This window comes from Mixophyes fleayi, chromosome 3 (genome assembly GCF_038048845.1).
Source record: "Mixophyes fleayi isolate aMixFle1 chromosome 3, aMixFle1.hap1, whole genome shotgun sequence".
Lineage (NCBI taxonomy): Eukaryota > Metazoa > Chordata > Amphibia > Anura > Limnodynastidae > Mixophyes > Mixophyes fleayi.
In genome coordinates this window covers 113798921-113814326 of record NC_134404.1, presented here as the reverse complement: position 1 = coordinate 113814326, position 15406 = coordinate 113798921, and the positions used below count along the sequence as shown (strand labels likewise).

Below are 15406 nucleotides of genomic sequence, written 5' to 3'. Positions count from 1 at the left end.
GATATTTTATGGACTGATCCAATATTTGTGACAATGCAATCTAACAACTCCCTTGGAACCAATTACTACACCAAGGTACATTCACCGATTCCCCGTAAAAGGCTGCATTCTCATGAATGTTGGCCCAGCTTACAAAATGGCCGCCTCCATTATGTGCAGAGATGCACTTTAAATATTACTGTGCATAGAGTAATATAACAAAACAATTAATTTACAAGTCAAAGCACTGTGAATGCCTTTGCAGCACAATACGTTTTTGGACTTCCAGAAAGAAAAAGCAAAGTTAGACAAAATAAGTAGTTCAAGGAGGACTTCAAATGTATTTTGTAAACACACAAAATATATATTTTATTTTAGAATAAAGAACCATTTTAAGGAGCCAGACACATTTTTTATTTTATTTACAATTTTGCTGGACACATTTCTCCTTCTCAAATTCAGCAATCTGATTGAGAAGGTTTAGTAAATTCCCCGGCAAAGCCTTATTGGCTGTTGCATTACCATTCTGTGCTGTGTCTGTCTCTTTGCCATCCCTGTGAGATTTACTTGTACTACTTTGGAGAGTCTGTTCATGTGTTCTACTATTACTCCCACTAGACTTTCTTTCAGTAGTTCCATAATCAGAAATACGATCCTTACTCTGATAAGACTCAGACTTTCGGCTGAATGATTTCTGTTTGTCATGTCGATTAGCATAATTATCTTTCAGTTTATCCTCTGATCTTCTCTGGTAGGAGTCTGTAGAATCCCTTCTGCTAGATCTGTACTTACTGGTCAGAGCACTGTATGATATGCCACTGCTTGCCTGAGTCTTTGCACTGCTGTAAGAATCTCTTGAATCTTCAGACCTACCTCCCAAAGGATCCATGAATTCCAATGATGAGGAAGATAGGGAACGATGCCTTTCGTTCTCTTCTACAGATCTCTGGTGATAACCTGGTCTATCCCGGACATCAGATGTTCTGCGAGTGTCTAATTTCATAAAGGAGGCTGTGGTGTCTGCAGGAGGGGTACACTGTTCGTCTTCATTATGAGAATGCATACTAGAAGAATGCTTCTTAGAGTGGCTGGATGACACTGAATGCTTTCTACGCCTCTTTTGTTTTTTGTGTTTTTTATGACTGGCAGAAGATGAAGAGGATTCAGAGTCAGATGAGTCAGAGGAAGAACTACTCGATGAGGAAGATGAAGATCTTTGTTTGCGTTTCTTCTTTCTAGCATCATCAACAAAGTAATTAACAAAAGCAACTTAGTGACCAAAATTGGCCTGTCAATGTAAAGCAATCCTTTTATGTCAAGTAATATACATACATTCAGACAGTACCAATTACACATATCTGACTGCACTGAAACAAAACGCGACAACTCTCTGGATTATATTTCCTTTTGTATTGTTTAGATGGCAGCTATGAGATGCAGCTGGTATGCAGCAATGCCCAATTTCTGACACATTTATTGATTAAAGCAAAACGTTCCCCCTAAGGTGCATATCGTGAAGTGTTTTTATAAAGCCACTTCCCTGGAGCTTCCATTGTCACATTCATACTACCACCAGTACTAGCTGTATTTTCCAATCCTTCAGATGGCTGAAGAAGAGGGAACAATTCAAACGGACTTGGAACAGTGTTGTAAAGGCAGGACACGATTGGATAGGTAGGTGTCTGTCCAATCGGGTCTCTCCTTAATTACATTTCCTCTGTCAGTTTGAATTTTTCTCTGTGGATTTACACTCCCTGTTGCATTTAAGGAACCGTGAGAGTCTCACAGGATGGACCCCCATTAGAATGCTGCACGCAGAAGTGAATGGGGAATTTAAAGGCATTCCCTTTTAGGTGGCTGCTCAGGTCCCAGCAAACAGGATAAAATATTTGTACCTCTTTTCTTCTTTTAGGAGTTTACGCAGTTTCTCTGCACTAGTTTCTATTTTCTTTTCTTTGGCTTTTTCTTCCTTTTCATCATGTTTCTCTCTTTTTTCCATAGATTTCTTTTTTTAAACCCAGTCATCAAAAAAAATATTGTTATTACATAAAAGTTTTAGAGGCAATATTCAGCAGTCCCACCACCCGCACAACAGGATACAAAAGATGCCATTTTTAAAGCATAGATTTAGAAGAAGCAATATATGTAAAAAAAAAAAGTATAAATATAAGGGAAAGGGGAGAAACAAGTAGTAAATAAATTGCCAGTTAACATTTAGGAAGCCAACCCATTATGTATCCATTTCCATAACAGCACGATACAAATGTGCGTGAACGCACAAAGAATTAGAGGGAGATCAAGGCAAAAGCAGTGCACCCGCAAGACCCAAAGTGAAATGGCGGACAACAGAAATGGGAATATATTGACAAAATATTTCATACAAACCAGTTTATATCGACCCAGATCCATTACAGGTGGAAGTTTAGGAATCAAAGTCCATTTTCAATATGGGAGATCAATAATGGATGTTCACAGCAACAGCACCAGCAGTTCAAAGCAGGAGGAGACACATACATAAAAAGACACATCATCAGTATTACAGGAAACAATATATTCATGTATTATACAACTATGATGTTAAGGAAGATCTGATTTAGAAGACCTGGGGGCTAGCATGCTGCAACTTGTAACTCAACTAAAGATAGAGAGCTGTAGGTTACCCAAGCCTGTTTCTCTTTCAGTAACTGATTCTTATTTAAAGTAACCTAGCCATAAAAAAATAAAACAGAATACAAATTGTACAAATATTGCTTTATATTTGCCTTGTGTATTGCAGATTGAGAGAAAATAAAGGATCACCTGTATACACTGTCGCACTTTGTTCAATGCTTCCTCCGCTTCTGTAAATAATTTGTCTATAGCCAACGCTTTATTGTAATAACTCTCGGCATTCAGTAGCTTATCCTCTTCTTCAAGCCTAAAATTAGAACATACCCACATGTTTTTATAAAACGGATGCTCAAAACACAATCCGTTATTTTACCACATTCCCTCCCTTTCCTTATCCTTGAATATTTGCTTCAAATGTCAGTAAAATGTGCTTTCAAAAAAACATTGACAGTCACTGCCAGATTACAGAATAGGATTTTTATACTTGCATATAATCAGTTTCTCCTAGTCCATTGGGGGACACCGGAGGTATTGGGGGTATAGTGTAGTGGAATAGGGCATTGGGCATTTTAAGAAAGTTGTTATGTTAGCCATAGCTCTTCCGTCTTTATACCTCTTCCCCCTTCCTGTTTAGGCTTCAGCTTATGTTTACCCAAACCCCACAGAAAAGGAGATAATAGAGAGAGAAAAAACAGAGAGAGAAAGAATAACATTCTCTTGAACAAAAAAACATGTCACACAAAAGGAGAAATTAGAGCGTCAAGGGTAGGCAGGCGGCTGGTGTCATCCATTGGATTAATGGATTTTACACAAGTATAAAAATCCTATTTTCTCCAACATCAAATTAAGAGACACTAGGGACATCCCAAAGCTGCCATCACGGCTGGGTACACTCAGAAGAAAAGGCGCAAAGCACCTTTCTCCCAAAACTTGCATCCCGATGCAAAAACATTAAACCTGTATAACGTGTGAGCGAAGAACCAAGTAGCAGCTCAACCTTGTGGAGTAAACCCTAAAATTGTCTGGAACTGGCTGCCCAGCCCCACCATAAGCCGTGCGTGCCGAGCGCTGCAGAATCAATACAGGTGCCGGCAATCAGCCTGAGGCGCAGGCGCGGCTAAAACAAGAACAGAGGCAAAAGCCTCCAAACAAAATAAATTAATCGAACACCTTAAAATTGGCTGCCTAGCAGTCCCACAGTACCCTACATGCTGTGGCACTAAACTAACAGGTAGGGGGGTACAGTAGAGGGTGGGGAGGTCGGTAGAGCCAACACTACACTATACCCCCAAATGGATGTGGGAGAAAACTGCATTTTGATCATCACAATAGGAAGCCAGACAATTTAAAATACATACATATAATATAATACTGTGGCACTCAACCCAAGCATATATTGCGCTTTCCGCTACAATTCTCCAGAGCCTTGAGGGCTCAGAAAATTCAGTGGTTCCATTAGTGATTATACTGCAAGGGGTAAAGGTTCCACAGTAAAACCCTGTCCCACTGTTACCTGGCAATGGGCAGGGGAGAGCAGAAGTGGGTTAGAACATAGTTGAATCAAGTCCTTTAAAGATTTAGAACTTTAATTGGTGATAAGGGGAGTCATATGAAAGCAATATTGGAAGAAAAACTTAATTCCAAATATTTAAATGTGTATACTTACTGTCCTCCTCTCTCTACAAGTGTCTGACACAGGTATTTTCTTGCATTCTTATGTGTTGGGCAATTTTCTAATGCAACTTCAAAATCATTTATTGCTTTATTCAAGCTTCCTTTTGTTGCATATCTATAAAAAAACAGAAATAAGTGATTAAACTTTGAATATATCATTTATGAACAAACCCATAACAACTTTACATAGATTGACATTAATAAACATATTTCGGAATGCCATGCCATCACAATTACAACCTTTTGTAATCTGTATCTACCATGAGCTTTATCAGCTATTGTATACAGTGTACACTGAACCTATTAGTGTTTAGAACAGGGAAAACATGATAGTTCAATCTCATACTTTAGTCTCCTGGAGAATGTTAAATGGAAATTCACAGTATTTTACAGACAATATCTCTCACTCAATTGATAAGATGATTTGCAAATTATTATTCACTTATTTGCACTGTTGGTAGAAAAAAAAGCATATATTAAAAGGCTAGCTCCAGGTTTTGTGGAGTTTCTTCTTCCTAGGGGTTAAAAAGACAAAATACCATATACTCCCTGTAAGCGGTTTCTATATATCTACCATATCTGTAACAGTGTATATGTATATATATATATATATACATACATACACACACACACATATACATACACACACACTTTCCTGCAGTTCCTTTCCATCTTCTGTGAGCATTGCCGCACTCTTCTGCAACGTCACAATTCAAACGCCATCAGATTAGAGATGATTAGCATGAATAGACTGACTTTTGCTCTACTCTGTTCAAATCCGAGGATGTCGGTAAGATGAAGCAGTGGAGGGTGCACTGGTATGCTTTACACTTAAGTGTGTGTGTTCTGTTCCATTCACATGTATCACTCACATAAATCAAACAATTTATAAAGAGGATTTTTACTAAATTTATAGGGATTTGAACAGAATGCAATTATGTCTACACACAAAGCAGTAGGCAAAACACAAAGCGCAACCGTGCACCAGGTCTGCCTGTCTCATTTGAGTGTTGAGCAGTGAACAAGTGTGTATTTCTGTGCAATTTTCTTTGTTTTATATTTATATACGTTTGTTTGCATCTAAAAAACAATTATAACCGGTAGTTTACATGTTGTAAATCTATGAGTTTCAGGATAAGTGTGTGGGGTTATTTTTCGTACTTGCACTAGAGATCTTTGTATAATGCACTAGACTAGGAATATAAAATTTGAAAAGGTGAATTTTCAAAATTAAAAGAATCCCCCTTACTCATGGACACTATAACACCAAGACAATAAGAGGATTTGTGTACTTACGTTAAATCTCTTTCTAAGAGTCCATCTGGAGGACACTGCTACCATGGGGCTGTCTGAGGGCGGTTGTAAATGACACTTAAATAGATAATAACTAAACTTGCTGATGACTCCTCCCCTCTGCAACCCCTGTAGACCTCAGTAATACATAAAGTCCCAAGAAAAAAAGGGCACAAATCTAATCAAATCAAAAGAACAGCAAAAGGGAGGGAACGCAGTGTCCCCCAGATGGACTCAAAGAAAGAGATTTAACGTAAATACAAAAATCCTCTTTTCTCCATCATACACTCTGGGGGACACTGCTACCATGGGGACCTTCCAAAGTAGTCCCCTTAGGGTGACAATGATCTGGTCTGGTCTACCCGTAAAATATTTCGTCCGAAGATACAAAAATGTTCAACTGGTAAAAACGTGTAAAGTTATGGACAGAGGACCAGGTAGCCGCCCTACACAGCTGATCTGCAGAAGTCCCATGACGAGCATCCCAGGATGCCCCCACCGCACAGGTAGAGTGCGCCGTGAGAATCCGAGGCACAGGCCGATTCATACTCATATAGGCATGCCTAATCACAGACCTAATCAAACGAGCAATAGTTTGCTTGGTGGCTGGCCATCCTCTCTTAGAGGAATCGTAAAGCACAAAAAGAGAATCAGTTCTCCGACAAGCAGAAGTCCTTTCCACATAGACCTTCAAAGCTCTGACTACATCCAGACCAACTGAAGAAGGCCCAGAAGAGGACACTCCTTCCCGAAAGACCGGGGTGTTAAAGATGCAGCCAGCTTTCAGTGGGGCTTGAAGCCTGCTAGGCAAGGCCGCTGCAGAGCCAGGGCTACAGTAGGATGCCGGATCAGATGTGGCCAGACTCGACAAACGCTGACATACACTCGGCAGTCGCGTCACAAGGGGGCTGTCCTCTGCTGACATGCTGGGCCCTAGAGGGAGGGATAGACACCAGGCAGCATATAAAGCACCTCCTGCCCGATTTCAGCTGTGTTCTGAAGATCAGTCTAAACTAGACACCACTCTCCGTCTCCGTAGCTGCAGGAAGTTATTTCTAGCTGCGGTGGATTTGCATTGGGCATTGTGTGCTATATTTATGAACAATTTCTGCAGAGTTTATTTACGGCTGTTCATACAGAGTATACAATATGGGAAAGTGAACCAAATACCTGCCTTTTTTTCCTGCTCTTTTTATCAGGTTTGATAAAGAGAGTTCAAGTCTGTGGGGAGGTACAGGCAGCATAATTTGCACTTCCAAAGTGCTTTAAGTATAATTTCACCTGAAACAAATTTTCCAGTTTTGGGTGGAATTATTATTTAAGGTTGATCTGCCATCATAGATTTACATATGCTCATTCACTAGAACAATACCAACTACAGAAATCACTTTTTTGTCTATTAACATTTTTATCTCTCCTTTATCTTTTTTGCTATTTTACGTAAATGAGAGCGACAAGACACATTCGGCAGTATTCTATTAGTTTCAAATGATTTTAAGTTACCAAATACTCACAGGGCACCTCGTGCTACCAAAGCTTCAACATTTTTGTGATCTATTTCCAAAGCTTTGTTGTATTCATTCATCGCATCTACGTGACGACCCAGCTTAAAGTAATCAACACCTGTTTTCACACTGTGAGAGCAAAATACAAAAGGGAGTATGTTAAAGCACTTGCCATATTTAGCAGATATGTCTTTTCACACAAACCAAAACAAGACACTTACCACTTCAATGCCCATGATGAGGACTGCTTCCTTCGTAAAATGGGAGCATAGTCTTGATCAGAAAAATTCTCCCTGTGAAAAGAAAAATATTTTTCAATGTAATTGTACAGTTACATGTAACCTAAATTGGTTTCATCAATTGGAAAATATGAGTTGATACATTACTACTACAGTTGCTATAACATTTTGGCAACAGTGACTGAATGATGTCACTGTTTACATCCAATACAGTTGATCTTCATTTACCACTTATGCATAATACACGTCTTTTGCCCTTTAAAGGCTCCTACTCTTAAGACGTCTTTTGCACTATTGCTTAACCTTTAAAGTACCTTTACAAAACAGCAGGCATTTTTCTTGAACCTTTAGATTGATTTATTGTTTTCCAGTTCTGATTTAAAACAAATTATGGAGGAAAAAAAAAAGAACACTAAACTGAAAATCCAAGTTTCATATAAAGGTGCAACACAATATTCACATATATATGTAAACATTTAAGCATTTATCAAATTTAAATATATTTTAACAAGGGGTTTGATTAGTGGTTTTTTTTTTCCTATTGTACACTAAACTCCTTGTCAGTAGACCTATTTAAAGATAATTTTGGGAAAAATTCTAAGCCGAAAATGACTGACAACCTTACCTTAATGTAAACAACGAGCACTTAAAACTCCTGACAAATGAAATATTTAACAAATTTGCTTGTTTCCTATGAAAGCAACTTGTATTTTAGGCTCAGCAGCTCTTTAATGTTATTATCAGCATGGATAAAGACAAATCACACAGACAGCTGATGTACTGTCATAGGGGGTGAAGTGATCAGTGGATCAATTTATGTAAGAATTACCGAATGATTCCACCAAGAATTCTTCAGTGACTGGGAATACTTTACAACAAGTAAAACGGTGCCATGAGCAACAACAGTGCATTGACATTAGAGGCTTTCCTCTTTAGATCACTAGCACTTCTGTGAGGTCCCACTAAACCTAATTTATTGGAACCTCTGAAACTTGGGTGGATCACAACTGGGAGAACAAAGTGGTCAGTCTGGCACACTGAACCCATGTTAAAGTTTCATTCTGTTAGGACAAGAGATGTGCAGTGAATGTGGCACCTGAATTAACAAGGTCAGTGTTATTCACTTCACCAAGTTCTCTACTAATCAGATACATTGCATCAAAGAACAATTTATGTATTTCCTATAATTAAATATGTGTTGTAGTTGTCTATACTTCAGTATACATATGCAACTCATGATTTGCCAATGTTATATCACGGTTGCTTTATCTTTCTCCCCCGTGTGATGGTAAAAGTTTACAAAGTATCCCCTAAGCTGTGTACATTTAAACATAGTACCACCCTAATGTAGAGTATGTTTATACTAAGCAACTTCTTATGCACTTGAATTTTTTTTAAATAACACTGATTAGCATTGTATATAAATGATTTACTAATAAAATGATATTTTGTGTTATCTTTACCAGACCAAAGTATTCCTTGTACCACAGATTGAGAACCTGTTATGCAATATTACCTTTGAAGGCCTCGGATTAATGATGGTGGTTTAGATTCATCAAATCCAAGTGTATTCAAGAGAAATTCAACAGTAGATGGGTTGGAGAATGCCAAGGATTTCCGCAAGACCTTTTCGTAAGTGTCACTGTTGCTTGAGAGAGCAGCACTCTGCCTTGGAGAAAATAAATTTAACCAGTAATAAATATATATTCATCACAATTAGCTACAAATTATTTTGAGGACTTGCAAACATTTATTTATGGGTTGTACATACACTGTGGTCACTTTGCTGACCATGACCCTACAAATGTTTCACAAAGGGCTCATTGAGCCATATTCCCATTTACATCGTAACTTGATTTACAGCCCAAAACACAGGTTTTACTTCATGTACTCTAAAAAGTTTTATGAAGTGAACAGGAAGGCACAATGATCAAAAAAATCAATGATCACTATATTATGAAACACTTTGTAGGCTGAAGATATGCTCTCAGCACACCGTGACATCACATGTGCAACACAAAAACAATAGCATCAACAAGCTGTAATGGATGTTCTATAATCCAAAAACAAAGACAGATTAACTATACATATATATCTTTTAACAATAGAAATTACAGAAGGCCCCATTACATTTCAGTAATGTTGCATTTACATACATAGTCTTATTTGAGAGTACAAATAACCCATGATTAATATAATTTACTGTTGTAGGACTCCGCAGAGAATGATCTATGGACAGTCTCTGTTCACGCTCTGACCTCAGAATTAATAAGTGTCTGCGAAGAAATTGCATAATTCCATATGCTGAGCATCAGTGATTAAAAGGCTTGAATCAAGATTGATTGGTTACTATATCTAAACTTAATGGATGAATGACAAAGCAGATCTATAAATTATTAAATATTTGTTACAATTAGTGAAGCCATGTATGAAATTTCCATTGTCAGAATTCATACAGAAGCAAAATACATATCAAAAGTACATCATGATGCTCTTACTTGTAGTATTCAGGCATATCTTCAGAGGTTATAACTCCCAGCTTAACATAAGACAAGTGTGTTGGAAGTGAAGATTTATGCAAAGACAGAGTGATCTTTTCATGATAACGGTCAATGTCCTTTATGGCAGCTAGAATTTCAAGAATTGTAAATTAATCACCAAAGAAAATTTACCATTAATGCCCCATAAATATATATTTTACAGTGGTCGAAGTGGGCTGGGATACGATAGTATGTCCCACTGCCACTTCTCCTACTGATTGGATTGTAGAACTATCAAATTCCATTCACTTACATCTTCCATACTGCCACTTCTAAATTTGCACTTCGACTACAGTGTAATATATAAATATATTTATAATATGTCAACTTATTTGTATTTTCGTGCTATAAATTAAAATAGAACTATAAAATAGATACAAGTAAACAGATCTAATTAATATAATTTCTTTTACCAATCCTTTTTCACATATTGACAAGTATGGGAACTGCTTAAATAAAGTGCCTCCAGGGGGTCATTGCTAGGAAGTGAGAGAAAGGCTGGGATACTGGTTCAGCACTTTAAACTTCTTCACAGATCACAAATGCCAGTGACAACTGCAATATTAATATCCTACAAACAGCACTAAAGAGGACAATTAACACTACCCAGTCATACCGAGATTTGCATAGCATGTTTTTTAAATAGTATACCATACAAACATACCCAACCCTTGATCCACAGTATAGACAGTTAGGTTTACATTTAACATAATCATCAGCTATTTATATAGCATCACTAATTCCGCAGCGGTGTACAGAGAACACACTCACATCAGTCCCTGCTCCATTGAAGCTTACAGTCCCTAACACACACACACACACAGACAGAGGGAAAGAGACTAGGGTCAGTTTGATAGCAGCCAATTAACCTAACAGTATGTTTTTGGAGGGTGGGAAGACACCGGAGCACCCGGAGAAAACCCACACGAGCAAAGCAAAAAAGGAACAATTTTTCATGGCAAAATGATGTTGCATTGCAAGGCTGGGGGGCAAATTTAAAATCTGCTGACAGATCTATAGTTGGGAAGGGGGTAGTGGGTGTCCTAGCTCAAAGAAGTGCAATTCCAAATTTCAGCCTCCCACCACTTTATAAAAATTGACAGATTGCAATCTGTTACAGTGGTCCTGTAGCTGGGAGAACGCAAAGAATAAGCCTGATCGTTAATAGAGCAGCCAGCATCTGCATCATGTGACCTCTTGGAAGTCTGAAGGTGTATGGGTGAATTTTGGAGCAAGTGTGGGTCCTAGTGGCAAAGGGGGAACTTTCTGGCAATGGGGTTCTGAGGGCATATGGGATATCTGAGTGGCATGTGGAAAGTTTGAGGAGCATGTGATGATGTATATGTCATGCCAACTAACCTTAACAGTGAGAGTGGTGTATCAGAACAAGAATCTTGACCAAAACTTGTCAAATATACAGGAAATAAATGCTGATCACTATTTGCAACTAGATTATGTGAATCTTAAATTTAATGGAGACCCCAAAAATCTTGAAATCAGCTTTCAGTTTCCAGATAAAGCACAGATATGTTCCTTAGCACTATACTTTGAAACGTAGTATATACAAAACTAGCATTACCTTGAATAAGATCTCCAATTTGATAATACGATAATGGATCACCATGACTACTTTGTGAAGGCATATCTCTTAAAGGACACAATGCCTAATGGAAAAAATACAATACGTTTAACACCTTAAAAGTATTCATGAGAAAACAGCTTCCCCTAGTAAGTGAAACAGTAGTTTAAATGCTTACACTTATTTCTAATGGTGCAACATCTCTTAAAATACCACTGCCCACTGAGATTAGAGCCATGAAAAATCCAAAGTCACGAATGGAAGTGATTTTTCCAATTACAACATCACCACGTTCAACATCTCGAAAAAACAGTTCCCTCTTCTGTCCATTAGGGACCTCCATGAACTGCTCCAACGGGGGCATGACCGCATAGCAACCTAGTGTGAAATCACAAAATTGGTATATGTACATTCACATTTAAAAGATGAAATCGGACATCCAGCAAACAGTTTGAAGCACCAAGTAATGTGTCACTCCTGCAACATCATTCAGTTTAAACTTCCAGCGCAAAAATGCTATGCGTGCTGGGAACTGAAACACAGTGACCTCGGGAGAATGACATACTGGTGGAGTTTGTAATGTTTTCACTAGTCCCTTGATATCTTAAAAAGAGTTTCCCCTGGCAATCCTAAAGTCACAATGTTTGAAGATGAAGCCATGAGAATCAAACTTGTGGAAAAAAAGCCTGTGTCATCACAAAAACCATTTAGGTGGAAAAATGTAATTACTGTATGGCCAGGCAGATGTGAGATATTTGTTATGATTTAATTTGAATTTCACTGTCTGAGCTAACAGAGTCCCCAAAACATAAAATTTTGGGATGCTCCAAAGTTTATATTAATAATCCAGAAATGTACAATATCTAACATTTATAGCGAGGAATACAAGCAAGGCAAGCGCGTATCCAAGAATTCGCCCGCGCTGCCCCCCTCCACTGGAACAAGCTCCCTCCCTCCATCAGAACTTCCCCTAATATGTCCAGTTTCAAACGGGCCCTAAAAACTCACCTTTTTCTTAAAGCCTGTCTCTCACTTAACTTCCTACCTTATCTTCTGCCTCCGTCCCCCTACTCTCCCTCTCTCCCCTGCGTCTCTCTGTCTGTCCACCCCTCTCCTTAGATTGTACGCTGCTCTGAGCAGGGCCATCTCTCCTCCTGTTTCCACCACTTCTAACTCTGCTCTCCAGCTACTCAGCCCTCCTCCTCGAGGGTCCTCCACCCCACGTCCACTCTCGCTCCCTCCTCCCCCCTGGGGGTCTCCCTGTCTTCTGCGCCCTCCTTCTTGGGCTCCGTGGTTTGCGGATCCTCCCTCCCCCTTCCCCGCCCTCTCTAGCTGTGCATTGAGCTTATTGAGTTACTGTGCTTACTGTTTACTGTACTGTGCTGTCTCCCATTGTATTGTAATTTGTTTGTCCCTGTACGGCGCTACGGACACCTTGTGGCGCCTTATAAATAAAAATGAATAATAATAATAATAATAAAAAGCTGGCCTAAGTGTCACAACCCCTCCAATCCCCACACCCCCTAGAAAATACAACATAAAAAAGTCAATATACAAACAAGCAGTTTGTTTAGTCCGATACTTTAATTATACTCTATTTTTCAAACATACACATAAAGACACAAAGAGATTTGAGAATACCTTCTGCCTTTTCATGTGATTCTGTATTTTTTTCTACATTTGATTTCCATGAAGCTGCAAACAGCAGATCTGCTTTCCTTGCAATAAACTGTTGAATTTCGATGTTATCAAGATTTCGTTCCTTCCTGATTAAAAAGATGAATCAAAACAGTAAAGTGATAATTAGCAGCACACACACAAATGCAAATTTGTAGATTGTGTAACATCATGACAAATGTCTATAAATTGTCTCAAAATAAAGACATAGAAAACTACACGACATCTTAAATGAGGTGCCTACACACAAATATACCTCATCGTGCAACAATTACCTTTAGGGACTTGAAGCATCACTTTTATGACAGCCTCTAACTGCCATGACAATTAGAACATTATTGATGTGTGCAGCACAAATATCACAATTTTGTTCTATGAAAATAAATTCCTCTCATCACAGTTATAATCATAATTTAATTAATTACTATATATCCTATGGGGTTTGGACACCAACTCCCTATTTCTTAATCCAATTACTAATCTGTCTGTATAAGCATGTGTGATCTTGCAAGGATCAAAATAATTATCAGTTAATATTGGAGCTATTGCTTATGTGTGAAATACTAAGGGGCATATTCAATTGTTGAATATCCCCACGGCGTTAAAACTATTACCGTTATTACTGTAATAGTAAGCTGGATTTCAGCTCGTGGCTCAGGGAGCTGCAAGCTGAAATCCAGCGAGAAAACTACTGTAATAACGGTTTTTACATAACAGTAAAAGTGCGCGGAGCGTGAGATTTTTAGCATTTCCGCCAACAATTGAATATGCCCTGAACAGTCCACTTTCTAGACATCTGAATCAAGGGGATCAGCAGTCATTATGGGGCCATGTGTGCAGCAATTTGGGGCCTATTAGGTCCAAAACTACTACGTTGTCCACCAAAATCACATTCTGTATGGACACTATTAGTTAAGTTTTAAAAAATAGGTGTTTCATACTGACTGTTTTCAGAATTACCCCCATAAAAAAGGATGTAGATTTGCCTCCACCTTTAGTCTAACAGTTATTGTTCTTTGTTTTGCCCCCATACAAACTGTACAATAATAAGTATAGGCTGCATGTCCTTCTGGAAAGGTAATAATTTATGGATCAGCTTGTATCATGTGCTTTTATAATGTTTTATGTCATTAGTGGGTTTTTTTGTTTGTTTGCTTTTTAAAGAAAGGAGTTTGGCTAGTGTCGAACTGGTGTCAGGCTATTTACAGAAGGGGATCCCTGTACACGTTGCAGATCCTGGTGTCTGTGTGGTTTATACTGTACACTTCGTCCAAACAAAAGTTTGCGGCTGAGGTAACAGTGAGCTGCCGCCTGCACTACCTCGTACTGCGAGGTACGGTAACCATCATATTGCGAACATCCCCGAACCCCCACCCCAGCGGTCCCGGACACCGCTGACCAGTAGATCACCTGTACTGCGGCCACTTGGACAGGTCTCCCAGCAGCTGCTTGAAGCCGGCGTGTTCATGCTGTTCGCACTTTAATAAGGACAGCAGGGTAGGGCCGTGGTAATTGAGACACTGCCGGACCAGGTCTTTATCCATGACACCACGGCCAGTTATACCCCGTACACACGACACCTAATCACAAGGCGTCCGCCATGACAGAAAAGATGGTCGCGTACCATTGGACGATGTGCACCATGTGATCGTCATCATGTGACCTAGACCGAAAGTCACTGTACCATGTGACTGCTCTGTGCTGAGTGGCAACACAATGGGGAGGGAGACTTGAGTTCATGCTGAAAGCACTTTAATCAAAGGAAGATGCAGGCAGTGCATGGTCGGATGTAGTGCTTTAAATAGATTATGACAACACATACTGTATGTTTTTAAATACAGGACACTGTTTGTTATCAATCTTATACCATACTTGCCAACTTTTGAAAAATCATTTCAGGGAGATTCCTCAAGTGTACCATTGAAGGGGGCTCTGGCAAAGGGGTGTATCTAGTTACACTCATTAGCATATCTAGTGCCAACCAGGGATGTGTTCAGCACCTCTAGGCGGAACCTATAGTTCAGGTATGGGTGGCATATCACCAGAGGCTGGAATTGAGCATAAATTCTTCAACTATCAAAAATATCTATTACATTTTAACAAATACATTTTGCACTTTTAATAAATTATTTAAATAAATATATAAATTTACATATACACAAATGTATTTATTGGTAATACAAGCCTTGTACTGTATTTTAATTTTTCTTACATTAAACTCAGCAAGACTTTGAAATAAAAAAATAATTTCTGGTAGGGTTGACTGATAGACCATTTAATATCACTAGCTATATAATAAATATTCATGTA

General features: G+C 38.7%; 1 protein-coding gene across 2 annotated transcripts; it reads right to left on the bottom strand.

Annotated features, from left to right (window-relative positions):
- Positions 1-312: 312 nt before the first annotated feature.
- Positions 313-14726, bottom strand: TTC14 (tetratricopeptide repeat domain 14). 2 transcript variants are annotated; one of them, XM_075202179.1, is made up of 12 exons: positions 14507-14726; positions 13061-13185; positions 11598-11797; positions 11420-11504; positions 9799-9928; positions 8817-8969; positions 7283-7354; positions 7071-7190; positions 4256-4378; positions 2779-2896; positions 1875-1984; positions 313-1214 (listed from the first exon to the last, which is right to left on the bottom strand). In XM_075202179.1, exons 1-12 carry the CDS (start codon positions 14638-14640, stop codon positions 398-400), a joined length of 2187 nt encoding a protein of 728 aa, XP_075058280.1. In that variant the 5' UTR covers positions 14641-14726; the 3' UTR covers positions 313-397. The 2 variants fall into 2 exon arrangements, with proteins under 2 accessions (XP_075058280.1, XP_075058281.1); XM_075202180.1 differs by lacking the exon at positions 313-1214 and having other exon boundaries at positions 1875-1967.
- Positions 14727-15406: the final 680 nt, after the last annotated feature.

Bases quoted from the DNA above. Each gene is read 5' to 3' on its own strand.
- TTC14 (XM_075202179.1), bottom strand. From the start codon at position 14,640: ATGGATAAAGACCTGGTCCGGCAGTGTCTCAATTACCACGGCCCTACC. The intron at 7,191-7,282 runs GTAAGTGTCTTG...TTGCTCTCACAG, and splicing joins TCATCATGGGCATTGAAGTG to TGTGAAAACAGGTGTTGATT. The intron at 4,379-7,070 runs GTGAGTATTTGG...GTTTTTTTATAG, and splicing joins TTGGTAGCACGAGGTGCCCT to ATATGCAACAAAAGGAAGCT.